At 45.7% G+C, this 25,008-nt stretch overlaps 2 protein-coding genes across 4 annotated transcripts in view; both read right to left on the reverse strand.

Annotated features, from left to right (window-relative positions):
* Positions 1-468: 468 nt before the first annotated feature.
* Positions 469-12,287, reverse strand: LOC111976957 (peregrin). Of its 3 annotated transcripts, none has more exons than XM_024006151.3 (16): positions 11,933-12,287; positions 9,840-10,612; positions 8,478-8,667; positions 7,931-8,218; positions 6,943-7,460; positions 6,627-6,825; positions 6,050-6,184; positions 5,728-5,856; positions 5,230-5,635; positions 4,774-5,082; positions 4,336-4,605; positions 4,035-4,182; positions 3,754-3,887; positions 2,075-2,190; positions 1,751-1,905; positions 469-1,175 (listed from the first exon to the last, which is right to left on the reverse strand). In XM_024006151.3, the coding sequence occupies exons 2-16, from the start codon at positions 10,565-10,567 to the stop codon at positions 992-994; spliced, it is 3,909 nt and encodes a 1,302-aa protein (XP_023861919.1). In that variant the 5' UTR covers positions 10,568-10,612; positions 11,933-12,287; the 3' UTR covers positions 469-991. The 3 variants fall into 3 exon arrangements, with proteins under 3 accessions (XP_023861919.1, XP_023861918.1, XP_023861917.1); XM_024006150.3 differs by having other exon boundaries at positions 2,075-2,187; positions 6,585-6,825; XM_024006149.3 differs by having other exon boundaries at positions 6,585-6,825.
* A 3,797-nt stretch (positions 12,288-16,084) lies between these two features.
* The window catches only part of LOC111976864 (serine/threonine-protein kinase WNK2-like), an 80,047-nt gene continuing 71,123 nt past the window's right edge, over positions 16,085-25,008 (reverse strand). The window contains exons 27-32 of the mRNA XM_070448166.1: positions 24,488-24,720; positions 24,051-24,269; positions 23,172-23,270; positions 20,921-20,965; positions 19,994-20,292; positions 16,085-19,848 (exon numbers count right to left, since the gene is read on the reverse strand). Of these exons, the coding sequence (XP_070304267.1) occupies positions 19,528-19,848; positions 19,994-20,292; positions 20,921-20,965; positions 23,172-23,270; positions 24,051-24,269; positions 24,488-24,720 (1,216 nt within the window). The 3' untranslated portion in view covers positions 16,085-19,527. The remainder of the gene's footprint in view (positions 19,849-19,993; positions 20,293-20,920; positions 20,966-23,171; positions 23,271-24,050; positions 24,270-24,487; positions 24,721-25,008) is intronic.

A 25,008-nucleotide genomic window follows, 5' to 3' on the forward strand; every position in this document is an offset into this window, starting at 1 on the left:
CGCGTGGTCCCAGGGTGTTTATACTTGCGTACTATTGTTTGTACAGATGAACGTGGTACCTTCAGGCGTTTGGAAATTGCTCCCAAGGATGAACCAGACTTGTGGAGGTCTACAATTTTGTTTCTGAGGTKTTGGCTGATTTCTTTTGATTTTCCCATGATGTCAAGCAGAGGCACTGAGTTTGAAGGTAGGCCTTGGAATACATCCACAGGTACACCTACAACTGACTCAAATGATGTCAATTAGCCTATCAGAAGCCATGACATAGTTTTCTGGAATTTTCCAAGCTATTTAAAAGGCACAGTCAACTTAGTGTATGTAAACTTCTGACCCACTGGAATTGTGGTACACTGAAATAGTGAAATAATCTGTCTGTAAACAATTGCTGAAAAAATGACTTGTGTCATGCACACAGTAGATGTCCTAACCGACTTGCCAAAACGATACTTTGTTAACAAGAAATGTGTGGAGTGGTTGAAAAACAAGTTTTAATGACTTCAACCTAAGTGTATGTAAACTTCAACTGTGTATATATATATATATATATATATATATGTGTATGTGTGTGTGTGTGTGCATATCTGTGTGATGCGAGCCCATGTTCTTCAGTCGCTGGTAAACACTCATCAACCATATAGAAGGACAATTCCCAATCATGATTCTGGGAATATCATTTTTTCTTAATAGCTTTTTGTTTCAATTCTCTTAAATACATATTTTACATCTCAGATTAAATACCACTGTGTGTGCCAACAACGTGTGTGTGTGTGTGTTGGAAAGAGAGTGTTACATGTGCTTTCCAATAGGTATTACTGGCATATTGTTCTGTGTGCTGGGTGCTAGGCTCTCCAAGGCCACAGGGTAGCTCAAAACCCACAGATTTGAAACCAATACCCTATCAATACCTGGGGAGGCCAGCAAAGACGTGTGTGTGTGTGTGTGTTGGGCATATCTGTGTGAGTGTGCAGCCCGTGCATATGTGTGCGAGTGCTCAGTCGCTGTCGCTGGTGTCGCTGCTGGGGTCTCCCTGGACCTTGTTGCGATGCTGCATGGCGCGGTGGTAGGCCACCTGCACTGACTTGCGGATGTTGGACTTCCTTCCCTCCAGCATCTTCTCCTTGTCCAGCTCCCGGTCCACCCCCAGAGGAACCAGCTTAGAACGCGGCAGCCACTGCCTTCAGACACAGACACAGACACACACACACACACACACAGGGTTAGAAACACTTTCTCACAGGTAATTATTATCCACCCACACAGTGCAGCACTAACTGCTGTGACCTAAAACAAAGTGTATTTTCTCTCTCTTTGTTCRCTCTCAAAGCGTCCTCTTCAATCACTCCTGACCCACTTCTGCTAGCGAGAGATGGATTTTTTTTTCTTTCTTGCATTTCTATGTAAAAAAAACCATCCTTTGCTCTTGTACTACGTGCAAACAGCCTTTTGAAATGATTTAATGCTGCTGAGCTGCACATTGTTGACTACAGAATGAGGTTTGCTGCTACACTCTGATTCTGGGTTCTCCTCTGCCTCCACTGGGATATAGTAGGAGAAGCCTTCAAAACAACACTTCTCCACTAGTGTGAGAGAGGGATAGAGGTTCACATGGGAGAGAGAAGGGGGGAAATGAGTGAGAACAAAGACAGAGAGGAGAGAGAGAGAGAGGGAGGGAAGAAGAGATCGGGGGAAGAGAGAGCGAGGGTCAGAGAAAGACAAACACAGAGGACTGAGAGACAGACAGTGTACTGACCAGGTTCTCTTGTTGTCGAAGAAGAGAACCAGGAAGAGGTGTTCCCGGGCCTCTTGGGTCATCTGCTCCCCCAGCTTCAGGACATCCAGAGGGGGCACGGGGATAGGAACCCCTCTGTGGAATACCCCCTCACTTGGCATTTTAGGATCTATGATCTACAGGGGGAGGGGAAGGGTTAGAGGGAGGGTACAGGACAAGTAAATGCAATAGTTTAAAGTTTTATGGTATTGGTTGGTATGAAATACTAGCAACTTGTGGCGGAAATTTCAACCATAGTTTATCCTAATGTGTGTGTATGTGTGTGTACATCCATGGCTGGATTACCAAAGCAGGGTATGAAGGATAGCCTCTACACTTGGCCCACACCAGGTCCAGAGCATCAAGGGAAGAGTAGTCATCTGATGGCGTCCTACAACCTGATCGGCCCCGGCCCCACCCTACTGAGAGAAACACCCAATACATCAGAATCACACACATACAGTGTGTTCGGAAACTATCCAGATCTCTTGACTTTTTCCACATTTTGTTACATTAGCCTTATTTGAAAATCTACACACAATACCCCATTATGACAAATCGAAAACAGGTTTAGACATTTTTGCTAATTTATAAAAAAAAATATATAAACTGAAATACCTTATTTACATAAGTATTCAGACCCTTTGCTATGAGACTCGAAATTTAACTCAGGTTCATCCTGTTTCCATTGATCATTGTTGAGATTTCTACAACTTGATGATTTGGAAAGGCACACACCTGTCTATATAAGGTCCCGCAGTTGACAGTGCACGGCAGAGCAAAATCCAAGCCAAGWGGTTGAAGGAATTTTCCGTAGAGCTCTGAGACAGGATTGTGTCGAAGGAAAAAGGGTACCAAAACATTTCTGAAGCATTGAAGGTCCCCAAGAACACAGTGGCCTGCATCATTCTTAAATGGAAGAAGTTTGGAACGACCAAGACTCTTCCTAGAGCTGGCCACTCGGCCAAACTGAGCAATCGGGAGAGAAGGGCCTTGGTCAGGGAGGTGACCAAGAACCCGATGGTCACTCTGACAGAGCTCAGTTCCTCTGAGGAGATGGGAGAAACTTCCAGAAGGACAACRATCTCTGCAACACTCCACCAGTCCTCCCTTTATGGTAGTGTGGCCAGACGGAAGCCACTCCTCAGTAAAAGTCACATGACAGCCCGCTTGGAGTTTGCCAAAAGGCACCTAAAAGAACTCTCAAACCAAGAGAAACAAGATTCTCTGGTTTGATGAAACCAGATTAAACTCTTTGGCCTAAATGCCAAGCGTCACTTCTGGAGGAAAACTGGCACCATCCCTATGGTGAAGCATGGTGGTGGCAGCATCATGCTGCCCCAAAGCACTCAGGACCTCAGACTGGAGCGAAGGTTCACCTTCCAACAGGACAATGACCTTAAGCACACAGCCAAGGCAARGCAGGAGTGGCTTCGGGACAAGTCTCTGAATGTCCTTGAATGGCCCAGCCAAAGCCCGGACTTGAACCCGATCGAACATCTCTGGAGAGACCTGAAAATAGCTGTGCAGCGACACTCCACAACCAACCTGACAGAGTTTGAGAGGATCTGCAGAGAAGAGTGGGAGAAACTCCCCAAATACAGGTGTGCCAAGATTGCAGCATCATACCAAAGACTCAAGGCTGTAATCGCTGCCAAAAGTGCTTCAATGAAGTACAGCGTAAAGAGTCTGAATACTTATGCAAATGTGATATTTCAGTTTTCAATTCCTGTTTTTGCTTTGTCATTATGGGTATTGTGTGTAGATTGATGAGGGGAAAAAAACTATTTACAATTTTAGAATAAGGCTGTAACGTAACAAAATGTGGAAAGAGTGAAGGGGTCTGAATACTTTAACGAAGGCACTGTGTAGACCTCCTAAACACATACACTTTGGGAAAATATGAGGTAGAGGTGGCACGATAGATGAGATTGACGAAGACAGGTAAGTGCATGCATGCCTATGCCTGTATGTGTGGCACTCACAGTGTGAGACGCTGCGTGACCCTCCCACAGAGTAGGAGTCGTTCTCTGTCCCTGATGTCTCCTCACTGCTGTCCTCCTGGAAGGTTGAACGAGAGAACGACTGCTTCCCCCGGCCCTGCTTAGACGGAGTGGTACTGAGAGAGAGAGAAAGAGGGCGAGAGACAGAAAGACAAAAAGAGAGTCATTCATTCATCCTAAACCAAATATGTGCATCATAGACAGTGCAGTTGTGTTTGACTATGTGGCTGTGTATAAATACCACAGTGTGTGTCTATAATTACCTGGTTCTGTCAGAGGCAGCACTACTGCTGCTGCTGGTGGTGGATTCAGAGTCAGAGCTGGATCGAGGAAGGCTCCTCTCGTTCCTGTACACCCGAAAACTCTCCGTCACCGGCTGGTTGGCCCCGCCAAAACCGTTAGTGGGCAGGCCTAGGAGATACCGCCATAACCGTTACAGTTACTAGACTGACCTTAAAGAGTCGTAACCGTTAAAAGATAAGAGTAATGACAATGTAACAATGTTGTTACAGACCTAGTGTGATTGTGTATGTGATTGGTTTGATGCGTGTGTGTGTGTCTTACTCGGGAGGAGGTTGTCGATATCACTGTCGCTCTCGGAGCTGGAGCTGCTGTGGGGTCTCTTCCTCTGCCGAGGGGGAGACAAGAGGGCCAGCTGAGGGGGACCTATTGGACTGGGGCTCACCCCTGCCCCTCCGTGTCCCGCGTCTCTGTTCTTAGGGGGACGGCCCGGCCTCTTGGGGGGTCCGGCCATTTTGGGGTTCTTCTTGGAGAAGAGGACAGAGGTACGACGTCCCACCTCTGGAGCTAGAGCCGAGGACAATGCACTTAAATCTGCAGAGAGAGAGGAGGAGGGAGTCAGAGACTGAAAATGTTATTTCATAAATCTAACATAATGAGAGTTAGACATGATAAGTATGGCTAGGCCTATGTGAGATCAATTTGTAAATGAATTCTGGAGCGTGTACACTGAGCTTAGTGTAGATATCCCCTCAGTCTCACCCTTGCCACTGATCTCCTGACTGCTGCTCTCTTCCCCCTCGTCGTGGCGTCCTGTGGATGAGGGGTGATGGGGGAGGGATGGTCCCCTGTCCCCCCCGCCCCCTGAGTCCCTGCCCCCCATGCCCGAGCCTCCCTCTCTCTGGTGGGCAAGTTTCCTCTTGATGACCGTCATTTCTTTCCTCAGGGCTTTGGCACGCCGTGACCGACCAATGCTGTGCTTCCCTGAGCTGACCTCATCAAAGCGCGCCTGAAGGAAACACAGCTGCTCCTCCAATGGCAGCCGCCGCCGGTTCTCTGGTAAGAGCAGGTCTAAGGGACAGAGAGAAATTTAACAACTACAGAATCACACACGGCTATAGAGCAACATAATAACTTAAGTGGAAGAGTACAACTGTAAGAAAAGGAGAAGGCGGGAGTAGAACATTTGGTGAGAATACAGGACTCTAAGCCACTCACCATCCTCATTGGAAGACAGGGGCCTGTCTCCGTCTCCGTCCCTCTCTCGTTCCTGGTCCCTGTCCCTCTCTCGTTCCTGGTCCCTGTCCCTCTCTCGGTCTCTCTCTCTGTCACGTTGGCTGTCCGGGCTAGGCTCTCGAGGGAGGTGCATACCTGTGTCATAGTTCAAGCCGATTCGCTCTGCCTGTCTGCGGGCAGTCCTGATCACGGCCCCACCCATCTCCCGGAGGCGCAAAGCAGCGCGGTAGAACACTGTGTCCTTGGCGTTGTATTTGAGGCAATTGTTGACGATGAGGCCGAAGTCTGCCTCAAATGCTTCGAAGCTGAGGTAGCGGTGAGCCTCTAGTAGGTTCCACATGGTCTGGAAGTCCATGGGCCTCTCGATGTGGTCCAGGTAGTCTGGCACCTGAGGAGAGAGAGGTTAGCGGTTAAACCCCACCAGCCACAGTATGTGTGAGATAACACAACGGGGTGTCAGAGTGTGTGTGTGTGAGTTACCTCGGCCAGGGGGACAGGCTCAGTGAAGAAGTTGCTGGTGTCTCTGTCCTGAAGTTGCTCCAGGGTGTTCCTCAGTAGGACCAGGAAGGGAGTCAGCTGCATCTCTAGCGCCATCTGCTGCACCTTGATCTGAACACACAGACAGATCAACATGTGTAAGCACACCTGCTCACTATGCAAACTGCCAGATGTCAAGTGTGTGTTCATGTGCCAATATACAAAAGTGTGCATGAAGTAAGGATGTGAGGAGTGTGTGCATGAAGTAAGGATGTGAGGAGTGTGTGCATGAAGTAAGGATGTGAGGAGTGTGTGCGTGTCTCACCGTCTCTCTCTTGAGTTTCTCTCTCTTGCGGATGAGCTTCCAGCCAGTTAGTCTGGCTCTCTCCAGGTCATGTCTCAGTCTCTGCCATGCTTTCAGCTGCTCCTTCAGAGCCAAGTTATTCTCCTCACTGTCCCTCTGGGGCCCCAACACACACACACACACACACCACACACAACACACACACACACACACACACACACACACACACACACACACACACACACACACACACACCACACAGACACAACAATTAGATTGGGCAATATAACACACACAAAGACGCACTCACGCAAAATAAACGCACACAAACTGGTTAGTTTGGCAGTGTTACACACCAGTAAGCCTGCATAGTTAAATCAGGACGAAGCACCACACCCACTACATCACAGCAGAATCAAACAAAGCAATCGCCTGAGACAATGCAACCTTAGCATTTACATAAACAGAGCACACACTCCCTCTTTCCTTCTCTCTCTGAAAAGCCAGCACACTTCCGTTCAAACACATGCAGAGCTTCTAGTAGTATTCTCCCTACCGCTGTGATAACAACACCAGACAGAGACTGTGTGGTGGTTACCGTGGGAACCTGCGACTGTGGCGCCTGAGGCTGTGGCTGTAGCTGCTCAGTGTTGCGCTGTGACTGCAGGTGGGTCTGGAGCCGGCGCAGCAGAGGGACACCATTCCGGCTTTGCCTCTTCAGGGTCCAGTAACTGTGCAGTCGCTGCATAAACTGGCTCTTCCTGGGCACTGTCAGGTTACTGGTGATTTTACTGAGCCTGGGGAGGAACACATAGGGAAGATGGTAGGACTGAAGAGACTGGGAGAGTATGTGAGGTCTGAATCTGTATGCCTTTGTGTCTGCAGTGAGTATGTGTGAGTAAGTGATTGAGTACCTGTGTGGGGGTATACAGGGCACAGACACCACGGGCGCAGCGTTCCTCTTCTCAGCCAGTATCTTCCTGGCTCTCTTCATCTTCAGTCTGGACTTGGCCTTGGCCCTCTTTGCCCGCTCTGAGCTCCAGCCCTTGGTGTCGTCATCGTGACCTATACTGGGCTCATCYTCCTCTTCCAGCTCGCCTTCACTATGGGAGGAGCCCATGCTAGCCCCTCCCACCCCTCCGAGGGGGCGTGCTAAGCCGGGCGGGGTGTGGATGTCGCAGTAGGCGGTCTTGCGGACGCTGAATGAGGTGCCATTGGCGCCGGTCTCCCTGACGGGCTCCATCTTCATGTAGAGGCCGGCCTGCTGGGCACAGGTCACGTGGAAGGCTGTATAGCAGTTGGCCTTGTGGCACTGAATGCAGGCCCCTGAGCCGCGCTGCTTGCAGATGTAGCAGGTGAGCTTCCAGCGCGCCGGGGGGATGTGCTCGATGCTGTCGATGGGCTCCAGGAAGACTGTGTTGGCAAAACACACCTGGGGAGAGAGAAGGAGAGGGAGGAAGGGATGAGGAGATTCACATTCATTGCAACAGGACTGTCAACAGGACAGACTAGAGACATGAACAGCATCAAAACTTTGTCAATACATTCAAGCACACACACACACACACACATCCCCCTACCTCACACACTCCTACCCTCACACACACACACACACATCCCCCCTCCCCCTACCTCACACACTCCTACCCCTGACACACACACAACACTCCTACCCCCCCACACACACACTCTCCCACACACACACTCCTACCCTAACACACACCACACACACACACACACACACACACACACACCACACACACACACACCACACACACACACACACACACACACACACAAACACCACACACACACACACACACACAACTTTCCTACCCTCACGACACACTCCTACCCTCACGACACACACACACACACTCCTACCTTCACACACACTCTCACCTCGGGGATCCAGAGGGCACACACTACGTGGGCCCAGCGTGCATCGTCCGTCTGTTTAAAGGCCCCACCCTTGTTGGGGCAGAGGGCACAATCGACGGCGCGGCTGGGGGACTGGAGGCAGCGGCGACACAGCCACTGGCCCTCAGGGATGTAGGGCACGCCGTAACACTCCTGGTGCACGGCCAGGTTACACATATCACAGAACAGGATCACGTTGCTGTTCTGACACTCGCCGTCGTTACAGATGCAGCAGACGGCGTCCTCGTCGATCAGAGCGCTGGGGTCCGTCTGAGAGAGGAGGGGAAAGGAGTAGAAAATGGACAAGAGGGTAAGTAAAGGGATAACTATTTAGGGGAACAGATTCACACAGCTAATGCCATTTTACATCCTACTGCTCACTCAATACAGTACACCACACACCCAACAGTAGGTGACAGATAAAGCAAGTCAACATCATGTCTGGAAAGAAGGTGGAAAAAAGCTGGAATAATACAAAATCTGTCACTCAGAGCCAGGCCGAGCGAGAGCGAGAGAGCGAGAGTGTCACCTTGTTGTGGCTCTCGAAGTAGGACTCTTTCTCCAGCCGGTCCATGAGGTACTCAAACACCTCCTGGGGGATGGGCGTCACCCCGTCACTACGCCGCTTGTCATTCATGATGTCCAGCCAGATATAGTCCTCCTCATCAATGTCATACTCCACCTCCTCATCCAGCTCCTCCACCGACTTATCTATGTACCTGAGGGAGAGGAAAGTGTGGGGACAGAGCAGAGAGGAATGGAATGACAGAGTATGAAAATTCAGACCTTCAATACCATCGGCTGAGGCAGGGTACTGTGACTGACTATAATATGATAATATATGCCATTTAGCAGACGCTTTTATCCAAAGAGACTTAGTCATGCATTGTGTACGTATTGGTGGTCCCAGGAATTGAACCCACTATCCTGGTGTTGCAAGAGCCATGCTCTACCAACTAAACTACAGAGGACTGACTGACCTGTAGTAGAATGATGGTTGTGTGGTTCTATGACTGACCTGTAGTAGAATGATGGTTGTGTGGTTCTATGACTGACCTGTAGTAGAATGATGGTTGTGTGGTACTATGATTGACCTGTAGTAGAATGATGGTTGTGTGGTACTATGATTGACCTGTAGTAGAATGATGGTTGTGTGGTACTGTGATTGACCTGTAGTAGGATGAGGGTCGTGTGGTACTATGACTGACCTGTAGTAGAATGATGGTTGTGCGGTATTGTGACTGACCTGTAATAAGATGAGGGTCGTGGGGTACTGTGACTGACCTGTAATAAGATGAGGGTCGTGCGGTACTGTGACTGACCTGTAAAAGATGAAGGGTCGTGCGGTCCTGTGACTGACCTGTAATAAGATGATGGGTCGTGTGGTACTGTGCTGACCTGTAATAAGATGAGGGTCGTGCGGTACTGTGACTGACCTGTAATAAGATGAGGGTCGTGCGGTACTGTGACTGACCTGTAATAAGATGACTGTCGTGTGGTACTGTGACTGACCTGTAATAAGTGAGGGTCGTGCGGTACTGTGACTGACCTGTAATAAGATGACTGTCGTGTGGTACTGTGACTGACCTGTAATAAGATGAGGGTCGGCGGGTACTGTGACTGACCTGTAATAAGATGAGGTCGTGTGGTACTGTGACTGACCTGTATAAGATGACTGTCGTGTGGTACTGTGATTGACCTGTAATAAGATGAGGGTCGTGTGGTACTGTGACTGACCTGTAATAAGATGAGGGTTCGTGCGGTACTGTGACTGACCTGTAATAAGATGAGGGTCGTTGTGGTACTGTGACTGACCTGTAATAAGATGAGGGTCGTGTGGTACTGTGACTGACCTGTAATAAGATGAGGGTCGTGCGGTACTGTGACTGACCTGTAATAAGATGACTGTCGTGTGGGTGCGTCAGGCCTCTCCTGGTCAAGCTCTCTGTACACCACCTCAGGCAGCTTGACCGCTGGGCCAGAGGAAGCGCTGTGGTGGTGTGACGATCCCTCCTTCTTCTTCTCTTTACTCTTGTGCTTCCCGGACTTGGGTGTGGCCTTCCCCCCGTTAGCAGCAGGGGTGTCTGGCCTGTCCTTGCCCCCCACCTCACTCCCTCCTCCCCCGCTGTCGCCCCCATTACACACCCCTCCCCCACCTCCGCCCGAGGACGGAGGGTCCTCGTCCCCACTGTCGTCCTCCGATACCACGTCAATGTTCTCAAAGATGCTGATGCGGTGGATGTGTCCATGGATCTCCAGCTCCACCATGCGCTGGGCCTGGGCATAGGTCATCGTCTCCCTGCCTGGGGAGTGGGAGTGCTCTGACTGATTAGGACTCCCAGGGGTGTTCCCTGCCTGCCCTGGCCCACCTCCCTTTCCCAGCCCTCCCTCCCCATCCCCGGTCCCCACCAGGGTCATGCGAGGGGGGCGCCCCTTCCTCTTCTTCTGGGGCATGCCCTGTGCAGGCGTGGGGTTGTCATGGTCGTAATGGTAGAGGTGGTACTCAATGCCGCTGTAGCTCTTGTAGACCTTGCGACAGGTCTCCACTGGGCACTCGTAAGGGGGCTTGGTGGCTCGGAGGTTGTGGCAGAAAGTCTTCACGTCAAAGTCCAGCCCCATTGTGCCGATGGCCACTGCTGGGACAGGAGCTGTTCAAGCTTACATCTAAGACAGAGAGGGGAGGGGGAGGGTTTTGGCATCTCTCACTCCAACATCATTGAAACACAGACATGCCAATGGGTATTATGTCAAAATAAAAGTCAGTCTATGTTGAAAACAACACAGTTGTGTCCATTMCCTTTAGCCCTTTGGAATCCTAAAAGCTATTCCATGTTGTCTTGCTGATTTCAAGGAAACAAACCCCTGCAAACAGCAGGCACGTGGCTGGATAGCTGTCAACTTTACCATGGCAACGACAGGTGCATTTGACAATTTTTCTTGCTAGCTAAATCAATGCAAATTAAATTTAACTTGCAATACTGTTTACTTACCGTTACAAGTAACAATGCTTTCGAATAAAAGATTGATTAAAATCTTAAACTGAAGACACAAAAAGCTGGCTAGCTAGCCAGTAACCGGATCGATTTGACAGCCGAGATAAATTACACGTTTGGAATGTTGGATTACAGATAACAGATACATTCAAGGTTGATTCGACCAGATGCTTTATATAAATCATAAAGTAGACTTCTAAACACCTGCCGATAGCCTCCACTGTCATTGAATAAACATATTCACCAGAAGTACCAGATAAAACTCTGGCAAGCTAATCAATGTATAAGATAATAAATCATATGAATGACTCTTTTACTCTTGATCGATCGAATGTTTAGCCCCTGTATTCATTTGGATAGCGTAATCTTATGTTATTCTATTCACGTGCTCAAAGATCCAAGGAAATGTGTAGCAATTTACTATAGCTTGCAAATGCAACCAGATAGCTATATCCACTAGATTGCAACTATTGTTGCTAGTTGGCAGAAAYAATTATACATTTGTATCTATAGAACCCTGAGAAACATTGTAACCATTCTTACAGGTGACAACAACCCGAGGTGATACAATGTAACTGCTCAAATGATGTATCAGCTTGATACAATGTTTCCCTCCACAATGTTTAGACCTCACCCTGATCAACCAAGCCACTACAAAATAACACCCTGTGTTACCTGATTGCAACCTATTAATGTAACTAAAGCACAACCATTTCCTTAGTCCTCAATGTGGTTCTAGGGGAATTACATTTACTAACAGGGAAAGATAAATATATCATAATTATGATAATGTAGCACTCAGAATCCTGGGTCTTATCTCGCTACCTACATAGGATAAGAAACTATTCGAAAAGCAAATTGTAACATAAATCGAAGCACAAATACATTGCGTTTTAAAAAAAATCATAAAACACCTTACAAATGTAAGCCTATTTCTCTCTAGACACCACGAATACATAGTCAATGTAGCTCTGAATTAATAAACACTTACTACTCAGGGCTCCTCAAGCTTGCGTGCTGCAAAATCTCTCACTCCAGCTCGGTAAATGGGACGATTACAGATCGATTTATTAATCACATAAAACACTATCTTATCACAAGAAATGTGGGGTAAATGGTTTACACGACAACACAATATCCTAGTAATTTCATTGTGATAGGAATAATTCAGGAACTCCAGTGAACAAAAGGGGCAGCCACTGCTGTACGGCATAGGCGCGTGTGGGCACTTTCGTCAAATATAAAATTATTTGTTCTATGGTGTATTTGTCGAAATAAGGCCCTAATTTCGATGTGAACCATTCTTTGGTGTTTGAGGAAGGTGTACTTTTGAAACCAATGGAAACCTAGGGAAGTGGCGTCACGTTTTCACCGTTAAATGTAATTTGGTTCCTTTTGTTGTTATTTTTCTGTGTGGCGAATCTAACTATCAGTTTCACAAATTTTAAAATACATCTGGATAAATATGCACTATAAAGAATAGAATGTCCAAAGACGAAAAACATACGGATAAAATACGCTGCATTCTATTTTATGAAAACTTCTAAGATCCTTTTTTTWWTTTTTTTATTCTGTCACTTGCGAATCTGCCAATGTGGAAACGTAAATCATATATGGAGGGTTTCCGCCATAAATTTGAATATGAAAACGACAGATCAGAGTTACATGTGCACGGTAGGTTTGAAATTGATTATTTGATCAGTATGCACACATTTTCATATAGCCTGGCAAAGGAAGACAAAATATATATATATAGTTCTACAGTAAAATGTCGATTTTCATTGTTCACTATAGGCTATGTCTGTTTATTATAGGCTTAATGCCAATCATCTATTGTGATTACTGTAATTTGACATTTATACAGTAGTAATGTAGGCCAACATGTAATTTTATCATGATGCTAATACAAATTAAAGATGGCAGACTATCAAAAAGTGGAGGTGGGTGGAATTTTCATTGGAGGTCAATTTGAACAGACCCATTTCTGGAGGAAAGATAATTAGGCCTTGAAATATACTGATGTGTTATATTTATTTTCATGGTGTGGTTTTCATATAAGCCCTTGGGCTTCCAACCACACCTGCAAACTGCTTCTTTTTTAAATAATATATATATATATATATATATATATATATTTTTACATCTGTATTGTTGTCTATTCTCTGGTGCATTCTCTTTGGTGCAAAAAAAAAAAAAAAAGGCAACATGTAGATTATTGGTCCCATATTTAATGAACTGAAATAAAATATCCCAGAACCTTTCCATATGCACAAAAAGCTTATTTCTCTCAAATGTTGTGCACAAATTTGTTTACATCCCTGTTTGTGAGCATTTCTCCTTTGCCAAGATAATCCATCTACCTGACAGGTGTGGATATCAAGAAGCTGATTAAACAGTATGATCATTACACAAGTGCACCTTGTCCTGGGGACAATAAAAGGCCACTCTAAAATGTGCAGTTTTGTCACACAACACAATGCCACAGATGGCTCAAGTTGAGGGAGCATGAAATTGGCATGTTGACTGCAGGAATGTCCACCAGAACTGTTGTCAGAGAATTGAATGTTAATTGCTCTACCATAAGCCGCCTCCAACACAATTTTTGAGAATTTGGCAGTATGTGAAACCGGCCTCACAACATCAGACCACGTGTAACCACACCAGCCCAGGACCTCCACATCCCGCTTCTTCAACTGTGGGATCATCTGAGACCAGACACCCGGACTGAACTCTCGACCCGCTCCACTTCAGCCCGTCGATGTTAATGGGGGCCTGTTCGGCCCTCCTTTTCCTATCGTCCACGATCAGTTCCAGTCTTGCTCACATTGAGAGAGAGGTTGTTGTCCTGGCACCACACTGCCAGGTCTCTGACCTCCTCCCTATAGACTGTCTCATCGTTGTTGGTGATAAGACCTACCACTGTTGTGTCGTCAGAAAACGTAATGATGGTGTTGGAGTCGTGCTTGGCCACGCAGTCGTGGGATAAACAGGGAGTACAGGAGCGGACTAAGCATGCACCCGAGGGGCCCCAGTGTTGAAGATCAGTGTGGCAGATGTGTTGTTGCCTACCCTTACCACATGGGGTTGTCCCATCAGGAAGTCTAGGATCCAGTTGCAGAGGGAGGTGTTTAGTCCCAGGATTCTTAGCTTTGTGATGAGCTTTGTGGGCACTATGGTGTTGAACACTGAGCTGTAGTCAATGAACAGCATTCTCACATAGGTGTTCCTTTTGTCCAGGTGTGTAAGGGCAGTGTGGAGTGTGATTAAGATTGTGTCATCTGTGGATCTGTTGGGGCGGTATGCGAATTGGAGTGGGTCTAGGGCAGGGGTAGGCTACTCCAGTCCTCGAGGGCCTAATTGGTGTCACACTTTTTCTCCATCCCTAGCAAACACAGCTGATTAATCAAATTGCATTCTAAACTGAAGATCATGATTAGGTGATTATTGGAGTCAGGTGTGTTAGCTGGGGCTGGGGCAAAACTGTTACACGAATCAGGCAGGACTGGAATTGCCCACCCCTGGTCTAGGGTTTACGGCATGATGGTGTTGATGTGAGCCATGACCAGCCTTTCAAAGCACTTCATGGCTACCAACGTGAGTTCCACAAGGTGGTAATCATTTAGGCCGGTTACCTTCGCTTTCTTGGGCACAGGGACTATGGTGGTCTAGAAACATGTAGGTATTACAGACTCGGTCAGGGAGGGGTTGAAAATGTCAGTGAAGACACTGCCAGTAGGTCCGCGCATGCTTTGAGTACACGTCCTGGTAATCCATCTGGCCCCGCGGCTTTGTGAATGTTGACCTGTTTAAAGGTCATGCTCACATCGGCTATGGAGAGCGTGATCAAACAGTCATCTGGAACAGCTGGTGCCCTCGTGAAATATTTCAGTGTTGCTTGCCTCGAAGCGAGCATAAAAGGCATTTAGCTCATCTGGAAGGCTCACATCACTGGGCAGCTCATGGCTAGGTTTCCTTTTGTTGTCTGTAATATTTTTCAAACCCTGCCACATCCGACGAGCATCAGAGCCAGTGTAGTAGGAGTAAATCTTAGTGTTGTATTGACYCTTTGCCTGTTTGATGGTTCGTCTGAGGGCATGGCGGGATTTCTTATAAGCATCCGGATTAGTGTCCCGCTCCTCGAAAGCGGCTGCTCTAGCCCTTAGCTCTGTGCGGATGTTGCCTGTAATCCATGGCTTCTGGTTGGGAAATGTAAGTACGGTCAATGTGGGGATGACATTGTCGATGCAGTTGTTGATGAAGCCGGTGACTGAGGTGGTGTACTCTATTCCATTGGATGAATCCCTGAACATATTCCAGTCTGTGCTAGCAAAACAGTCCTGRAGCGTAGCATTCGCGTAATCTGACCACTTCCTTATTGAGCGAGTCACCGGTACTTCCATGGCAGACAGCGTGTATGGCGAGCGGTTTGCTGATTTCAACGTTATGAACCCATGGTGCCCGTGGGGTTATGCTATGACCAGGCATAAGCTACAGACAAACACATTGCATTTTATCGATGGCAATTTGAATGCACAGAGATACCGTAACGAGATCCTGAGGCCCATTCATCCGCCACCATCACCTCATGTTTCAGCGTGATGATGCATGGCCACATGTCGCAAGGATCTGTACACAATTCCTGGAAGCTAAAAATGTCCCAGTTCTTTCATGGCCGCATACTCACCAAACGTGTCATCCAATGAGCAAGTTTGGGATGGCCTGGATTGATGTGTACAACAGCGTGTTCCAGTTCCTGCCAATATCCAACAACTTCACAGTCATGTGAAACCCTTAGATTATTGCATAATGAATTCATTTAAATTGACTGATTTCCTTCTATGAACTGTAACGGAGTAAAATCTTTGAAATTAGCTGCATGTTGTATTTATATTTTTGTTCATTGGTCAAGGATTTGAAGTGGAATGATTTATACAATGCAGATGTAAACTACTGGTGCGTCAGATGGACAAATCACCACCCAGAACCTGTGAAAATAAGCAATGCGCATAATATAGTGCACGTTCCCCAATAAAGTGTTAAGGGAACCCGATAATTTATCACATCTGTTCAGTAATATGATTAAATCTTTACTCAAAAACCGTCAGTTGGATTTAATAGATTGAGGAATAAAGGGAGGACATCATCAAGCACAAAATAATGTTTATTTCTCTTTAAACACGTACAGTCTTTGTGATTAGAGTGGGGCTGACTGGGTTGGTAAGGTAATATAGTGGGAAATGCACAGCAGGCAGAAGCAAATCCCACGCAGAGCTTTATTGCAAGCCTTCCATCAGGGGGTGCATATTCAACAGGAGGCAATGTTGCTCAGAACTGATAGAAATGCAATGATCAGAAGAAGCACAGTGCGCTATTCCTCAGATAATCATATTGGCTCTATACAATCCATTTCTATGGATCTGAATGTTGCCTCCCAGTGAATATTCCAACAGAGGTTCTCTGCTCACTAAGCATAACAGACAGGGAGGTGTAGCATTACTTGTTAGCTACAACGAGTAACAGAGAACAGAAATCTCTTACTACTAGAAGTATTTCACCAAAGCAGAAGACTGCATAATATCCTATAAAAGCCCAATTCAAACCGAATTGATGGAATAACAAACACTGATGTGAAATCTCAAAACAGACAAAGAAAATGTACAAATACTAATTACAGGAAAACTGTACAATTCACAGCTTGACAGGACTGGAGTGCTGCAACCTTTAACTGGTGTGGTGGTTGTGAGATTTCTAGCTGGCGGTATAATAACCTTGCTGTATGGAAAATATTTGAACAGTTTGAACTGCTCTTGAATTGAGCTGCTCTTTCAATGGTCAGGAGGATAAGGGGGAGGTTAATCCCATTATGTACAGGTATGTTGGGATACATATTGATCAGTTGGTAGAGCATGGTGCTTGCAATGCCATGATTGTGGGTTCGATTTCCCGGACCACCCATATGTAAAAATGTATGCACGCACGACTAAGTCGGTTTGGATAAAAGCGTCTGCTAAATGGCACCCATTTTTACAGGTTGGAACCCATTTCATACAGGCTATGGTTAGAACACAGGTCATGCCATGTGCAATTCACCCCAATCAAGTATCCATCTGCATTTAGCATGTTTCATTCTGAACAGAGGAATCAAACACTCAAAACCATAAAGAGAAGAAAGCCAGGGTATCAAAAACCACCTGGGAAATGATACATCATTTAATAATGTCAACAAGGCAATATAATAACACTGCTTCACATGAACATCTCATTGAGAAAACTTATCCTCTGAAAAGGGTATTTATTACTGGAGGGATGCGTATCATCTTGTGTCGTGTTATCAAGTACCACGAGATACACACCCTAACTCCTCCTTTCCTTCTTAATGGATCCACCAGACACACTAGCAGCGTCGACATCACGCTCAAGAAACACAAAACAATACTTTAGACGAGTAAATAACTGGTAATTCCACTAATTAAATCACATGTGTTTAATAATAGGAGCCATGCTCTTGGCCCAACAGAAAATATTTTGCAGTTGTAAATGCAGTTAGTGTTTTCTTTGTGATTTGTAACTTACGTTCAACTAAAAAGGCAACAAAAGAAACTAGCTCCCGTTGCAGGTTCCTGGATAAGGCTTGTGGCAAGGCCACTACAAAAGCTAGGTGGAGGGGTGAAATTGCACTTTAAGTCTCGCTCGGTAAACCTGCCTCTGCTACATTCTGAGCTGGACACTACTGGCTCCCCTCTAAGAACAGACCTACAAATATAGAATGAGAATTCAATTGATCCATCCATTGGGGAACGTTGACTTGAATTGGAATGTTAATTCTATGAATTCTAACTCTATGCCTATGACACTAACCACTGCCCAATGAGTGGGTTTTGACTTTTATTGTATGTTCTCTCTTATTAACTGTAGCTACATCAACTGCCTGTTCTCGCAAGGCAACTGTCCATTTCACGTCTATGGCGTTCTAAATTCACAAGGGTGGAGTAAACAATGATTAAAGACATGATTTTATTCCTTAAATAAAAGCATATACTGTGTTAATAGTGCAGTGCTACAAGGGCATTCAAATGTAAACCAAAAAAAGTGTCTGCAAAGCATAAAAAAATAAAGTGGCACTCAAGCCACCATGAAATAAAATCTGTGATTTGGACATGCTTCATTTCACAGAAAAAGCTATGTTCAAGGCACTCCTCCAGAGAACTTCACCTTAAATACAGGTATCCTGTCATCTTAAACCCTTGTATTTTAATTTCTAATGTAGTGTATTAAGGTTGAAAAAACGTTAGTAAACGATAAAAAGCTATCTGAAAACATTACTGCTTATTGGTTATGATGGATTTGGTGAAAACGTCACATTGGTGACCGCTAATATTATTTGTATGACTGAGTTTAGTCAAGACCAAAGCAGTAGGTACTCTGACACACACACAAAGGACATTTATACTGTGCGCAAGCACACAGGAAAACTTCAGGTGTTGTATAAACTACATCTACCTGCACACTGGAGATTTACAAGCTCACAGGTTATTTACATGCATGTTACTCTTTGATAAAGCATCAACCCACATAATCAGAGCAGAGTGGAGCAGGACRATCCTGCATATAGGAACACTGGAGGGGTTGAGTAATACAGTCAAGTAGGGGCCAGTACTCAGACACACTCTTATGTGTACTCAACACATAAGAGTCATCCCATGTCATTTCAGCAAGCCATGACACCATCTCAGATTGTTCGGAAATTGTTTCTGTAGTTAGAAACATAAGATTGGCATTCTTGCAACATTGTTGAAATTTGAGAAATCAAGCTAATTGATTGTACCCAAATTGGCCCTTTTAATTTATAGGATTCACATAATATTCAATACATATTGTACCAAACATACGTTTTGGGTCAAACTTCTTCCTACAATCGAGTAAGACACAAGGAATCCAATAAAAATGGTCAAACGCCACCCACAGACCCCCCACACCAATCCCACCCAGTATACAGCAACAGTTCTCTATGTCTGACTTGGAGTATTGCTTCTTCATCCTATGTAACATATTCCCTTAAGCTAAAGCCAATGGTTTTCTACCCAAAGTGGCAAATCAAATGTTGTGATCCATTTAATAAACACTAAATATCAGTGAAATTTATAAAAGGGTGTGGCAGTAACAAATTATACTTCAACAAATTGTTTCAGGAATGCTAATCTTATGTTTCTAACTACAGAAACAATTTGAGCACAATCGGAGATGGTGGTTGTCGAAATCCTCTTTCTTGTGCMTTGAGGTGGAACGACCCATAAGCCATTTGTTGGTGCATCTATAATGTGTGGGCCCTACTTTATTCTATTTTCCGTCCCGTCACCCCATTAAAAGTGATTAGACTGATTTCATTACAATTGTAACCCTGGAGTGAGAACCAGGGGGGACAGAGTGGAGTTAGGTTATCAGCACAGAATTAGGAAAGGCCTGTTAGTTAGACAGTCCTGATGTGAGGGTGCTGGGATAGAGGGGAACGTTGGGGGAAGTCTGTTTTGAGCATCAGGTGCGATGGGGTGGGGGTTTGCTGGGTGCAAGAAGGTGCTATTTGTCACATTAGGTAGTCCTGGTGTTAGGGCCATTCTCAGGGCTGTGCAGGGTAAGGGGGTACGCCTGCAACCCTGGGTTGGCCATGGTGGGGTAGGGCATTCCTTCTGCTGACCCCATCATCCCCACAGGACTGGGCATACCAGACCACTGCTGGGGGTATAAGGGGCCGGTCACAACCCCTCCATAAGGACCTGCTGGTACCAGGTACCCGGGCTGGAGCATGGCAGAGGGGTTGGAGCCCAGGTCAGTGGGCATGGCTAGGCCTACAGCTGTCAGCGGACAGGACAGAGGCAGCTGGAACTTGTTTGGAAGGATGGCACATCTCACCTGAAAGAACCAAAGGGGATGTTTAAAATTGTGTACAGGGACTTTTGTCAACTGCTTTTCAATGAAAATCTAAAAGAGAGCAAGGTAGGCTGCAACTCCCACACTGGTGATTCAGACTTTTGATGTGTTTTTCTATGATATTTACCTCCTGTGTGGCTCCTCCCATGGGCGTGGCTCGGCCCTCCAGGTCCTGCCTGCGTCTCTGCTGTTTGATCTGGTTCAGAGAGGGCCGTGGCTGATTGGCCGCCAGCGTCTCCTTCGTCCAATCATCTACCAGCTTGTGCAGGTCGTCCGTGAAGGTGCCTGGCTTCTTGTTGTTGCTGTTGTTCGTCTGGGCCTGAGCTAGCGCCGCCATTGGTTGAGGAGATGACGAAGGGGTGGGAACAGCTGGTGGCTGTTGCTGATTGGACGCTGTCTGAGTTGCACTGGCGCCGTGAGAAGACCCTAAAACAGAAAGATTTGTAAACTCTGCCAAGTTAGACCCTACCGATGGAATCGATTGGCTGCTGTTTGTTAGGCCTTTTACAGATGTCCATTATGGCACTTTAACTACTTTCAGCCTGGATAGAGCCTGTATATTTACTCAAATAGACCAACTACAATTGGGAATGAGGTAGTTTCTGTTTTTCAGTGTACCTTAAAAATGTCCCTTTGATTGGTAATCGTTTTCTGGAGAAAGTTGAAATGTGATCTCATTTTACTGGTCAGCAAATGTTATTTTTTCCCTCAAACCTAGCAGCCAAAGGATTACAGCATGGTTGAAACCCAACCACCCACCCAACCGATCTACCACAGTAAGACAAACAGAAACCATTAATGCTGACAACCACACGAGTCACATTATTGAGCACTGACATTTAGGCCAAACACCGCCATGCACTACCAAATTAAAAAAAAATACTCAAATCAATCTATGAAGGTGACACTCCTTGTGCAACAGTGCCCAACATTTTCAACAACATCTGGCATGTTTTTTTCCAGTGCCAAACGCAACATGTGAATATAAACGGGTGCTCATGCAAACAGAAAAAACAGAGCGAAGAAGACAGAAAGAAGTAAATGAGATAGTTACTACTACTGCGCTCTTTGCCTAGACATAGTCGTTTCAGTGTGGACCCTATAAGAAGGTAAAACAGCACAGAGACAGAAACAGTTAGGCCGGGACACACTAAACACCACAGGTCTGTGGACAAGCTGCTTCAAAGCCACACACAGCTATCAAATCGGTTAAGGAGAGAAAGGAGTGGAGAGGAGAAGGGGGTTTAAAAATCAGCGAGACGTAATGGGAGTGGGGGAAAGACTAGGTCATATTCAATTGTGCGGTCATTCCAAAACATTAATGGAAATAAAATAAAAAGGAGCCAGAACAGAAAGAGAAGTCTAGGCCCTGGGTATGGTGCTAGAGTACAGGGGGTTTGGAGAAGACTGGTCCACAGTAAGGTGGGGCAGGTCAACACTGTACCTCAGACCTTCACATTATATGCTCCTAGTAAACTTCTCCTGTCCTATTGTCATGTCTAAAACTTTTCTTTAAACTTACTTGGAATAAGTCAATGTTTTAGTCTCCAGGCTTATATTATTTCAGTTATTACATGGCATGTTAAAGGTTATAATGGAAAATCCAAATGTACAATGCAATGTTGATAGTAAAGCTATGCCATCCTCTCTCACACACACGGTGAGTGGAGAGCCGAATCACTGAATCATTAATACTGTAATTACTGGAGTAACAAGTCCCCTGAAGCTAATATCTAAACAGTTCAACTACCAGTAAGTACAACAATGCCTGTGAAACATAACATAAAGGAACCAAAAAAAGCACATAGAGACTATAGCTGGAGCACATCAGAGTCAGCACTTATCAAGACATGCAGGTAAAGCGGGAGAAGAGAAAGTAGATAATATTGATGATACAGCCCTTTTGCAGGAGCCAGTCTCCTTCAGTGCCCTGCCCCCCGCCTGCCTGCACCGTCCTCCCAGTCCAAATATGAGAGAGAGGGACCTCGACCAACGCAAGCCTCTCTGGAACCTGGCTGGCTATCAGGGGAAGGGCTGGCTTTTCTCTTGGTATACAGAGGGGTTGTGGGCCGATGCACCTCAATTCGAGACATACAATTAAGGAAGTGAGTAAATGAAAACACACACATAGAATACACTCTCGCTCAGGTTTCAGATCTAGCGTCGCCCATGTTTGGAGAAGACTAGCTCTATGACAATACAGTATCCCAGCTAACAATTCTAGGGAGAGAGAATGTTTTTGTAAAATAACCTGTAATGTTCCCCTAAAGTTTGAGTGTCCAGTTTTTCATTAGTTAAAAGGAACATTTGATCCATGTCAGCAAAATCCTTCTGAGAACCTCTTAGCATGTTTTGGTGTTAAAGTTAGAACATCCCCTTAATGTCAAGGAGAACTTATCTAGAACGTGGTTACAAGTTACAAGTTCTTAGAATATACAACAATGTTCTAGGCGTGTTTTATGAAGAAGTTGGAAGAACATTCATGTTTTCAGAGGGTTATGAGAACATTCCACCAAACATACACAGAACATGGCTGCCAATATTCATGTTCTCGACAGGTTTCATTAGAATGTTGCAAGAACATTCCTGTGTCKAGTTCTCTGTGGGTTAGGAGAATATTCCTTCAATGTCACATCCAAACATACACAGAACATGGTTGCCATTTGGTGGGACGTTGATGGAATATTCTCCTAACTCACAGAAAACTGGACACAGGAATATTCTTGCAACATACTAATTAACGTATCCAGAACATTAATATTTTATATTCTGAGAACATGGCAACCATGTTCTGTGTATGGTGGTACGTTGATGGAATATTCTCTTAACCCACAGAAAACTGGACACAAATGTTTGTGTCACGTTCCAATGAAACCTGTCTAGAATATAATTACATTCTGGGGTATGTTCTATTTGACATTAAGGGAATGGTCTTTTGGAAACATTCCTATTAAAATGTTAATTTCCTAATGAGACTCTTAAGGGAACGTTCTCTAAAGTTGTGGAAATATTTGTTGTTAGCTGGGATGCTTTTGGATTCTGTTTAAAGCAGTGCACAAAGCATTTGAATGGAGGAAGGTCTAAACCCAAAACAACTTAGGGCTGAGGGGAGAAAGCCATGAGGACAAAATGGCAGACATACGCTTGTGTTTGGAATAGGGAGTAGTGAGGAGGGGAGAGGATCCACTATCTAAAAACATACAACAACAAAAAACATTCTGGTCGAGAGAAAAGATAGAGGTGAAATAAAGAGAGGAGAGAGGGATGGGATGTGTGAAGAAAAGTAGAAAATAACAAATACAAACAGATGGACAGAGACACGGGTCCACTGAGGAATCTAGCACGCGGTTTGCTACTAGATTTATAGGTCACTCTCTCTGACGTTTGGTGGTATACCGTCCATCCTGTAAAAATTAATATAAGAGGGAAGAAGAGAAGAAACAAAGAGAGACACTTCTGTAAAAGTGCACAGAGACTTGGGATGAGAAACCCCCACCACTAACAGCAGCAGCACCAGTACAGGGTACAGCCACATGGGCTAAACCAGCAACAGGAGACAGCCTGCACATTCACTACAGGAACAAGTTGTCACTATGCACTGGTCTAAGATCAGGTTACCTTTCCCAAATCTATCCAGACCTTTACCATGAGGAGTGTTAAACTGATCTGGGACCAGTGCTTGAATACATCTTCCATTGACACCTCAATGCAGTATTGTGGAAGTATTTTGGCATGGGAGACATGTGTGATGCAACTCTCACCTTGTGTATATTTGCATAAAAACATTTGCTTTGGATGAAAGACTGATAAATCATGACTATTTGCAATGCAGTAATTACCATGTCTCCTTATGAGACTTCCGATTCAGACACAGTTTAGAATATTAGAGCTTAGAATACTGAAGCAGATGAAGCTGATGGTCTTGTGTTGTTCTTCTTGTTCCTCAGTACAAATCAGTGTGTTTGAGTATGTGTCCACATCTCAGTGAGTGACACGTGTTTGGGCGTGTTTTCTTTTGGTATATTACGTGAATCCTGTGTGTGTGTGTGTGTGTGTGTGTGTGTGTGTGTGTGTGTGTGTGTGTGTGTGTGAGAAATGCGATGCATTCTTAGGTACGGATATGCGCCAAATGTGTGTGCTATGCCACAGTGTGTATACCTTGTCCTTTATGTGTGTGTAGGTACCTTGCCCTGGGCCAGCGTGTGTGGCCATGCCACCACCATAGATGCTGTCAGAGGAGAGGGAGCCCTTGAGAGAACAAGGCTGCTGGGTCTGGACGGGTTCTGGGGCCGTGCTGGGCAGAGTGCTGCTGGTACTACTGCTGCTGCCACTGGAGCAGTCAGAGCCGTCAGACACGATGGAGCTCTTAGCTGGAGAGCCAGACAAGCCCGGTGCACTCTCACCTTCAGAGAGAAATACTGGATAAGCCACAGAGCCAGCTTTATGGTGAAGTGGGGATACATATTTATTATTACCACATTTCTAATCCTCCCAAATCTGCTCACAAACTCACCTTTCTCTCACTCTCCTCCCACTCACATTTTCACTCCTCACTCACACCTACTCTCATACCCCTCTATCAATCACACCTCTCTCCCCACTGTCTGACACATCCACACACCTTTCCTCTCACCGGCGGTGGTGGTGTTCAGGTTGTTTTTCAGCTGCTGCACCGTGGGGTTGAGCAGCTTGCCCGCCTTCAGCTTGTGTTTGCTGGCCCTACGTCTGCGGCCACTAGGGGGCGCAGCGTGCAGCAGGCCTACACCAGGCGGCAGGGCTTTCCCCACCTCTTTATACAGATGCTCGATCTCATTCCTCTGGAACGCCTGCAGCTCTGAGATCTCCTTCATGTGTCTGGGGAGGAAGAGAGAGCGCAAGAGAAAATCTACATGCAATAATATGGAAGAAAGTATTCCATTTTCTCCCTCAGTTGGAGAGAACTGTTGTTTATATTGACTCATACAATTTTAAAAAGGTCACTAAATAGCAGAGTGGGGGAGCAGAACGACAGATTTTTACCTTGTCAGCTCGGGGATTCGATCTTGCAACCTTTCGGTTACTAGTCCAACGCTCTAACCACTAACTGCCGTTTAATGGGCTACAAACCTATCCAGGGCTATGAAGGTTACAGTGGTTGATAGT

The sequence above is a fragment of the Salvelinus sp. IW2-2015 genome, linkage group LG17 (genome assembly GCF_002910315.2).
Source record: "Salvelinus sp. IW2-2015 linkage group LG17, ASM291031v2, whole genome shotgun sequence".
Lineage (NCBI taxonomy): Eukaryota > Metazoa > Chordata > Actinopteri > Salmoniformes > Salmonidae > Salvelinus > Salvelinus sp. IW2-2015.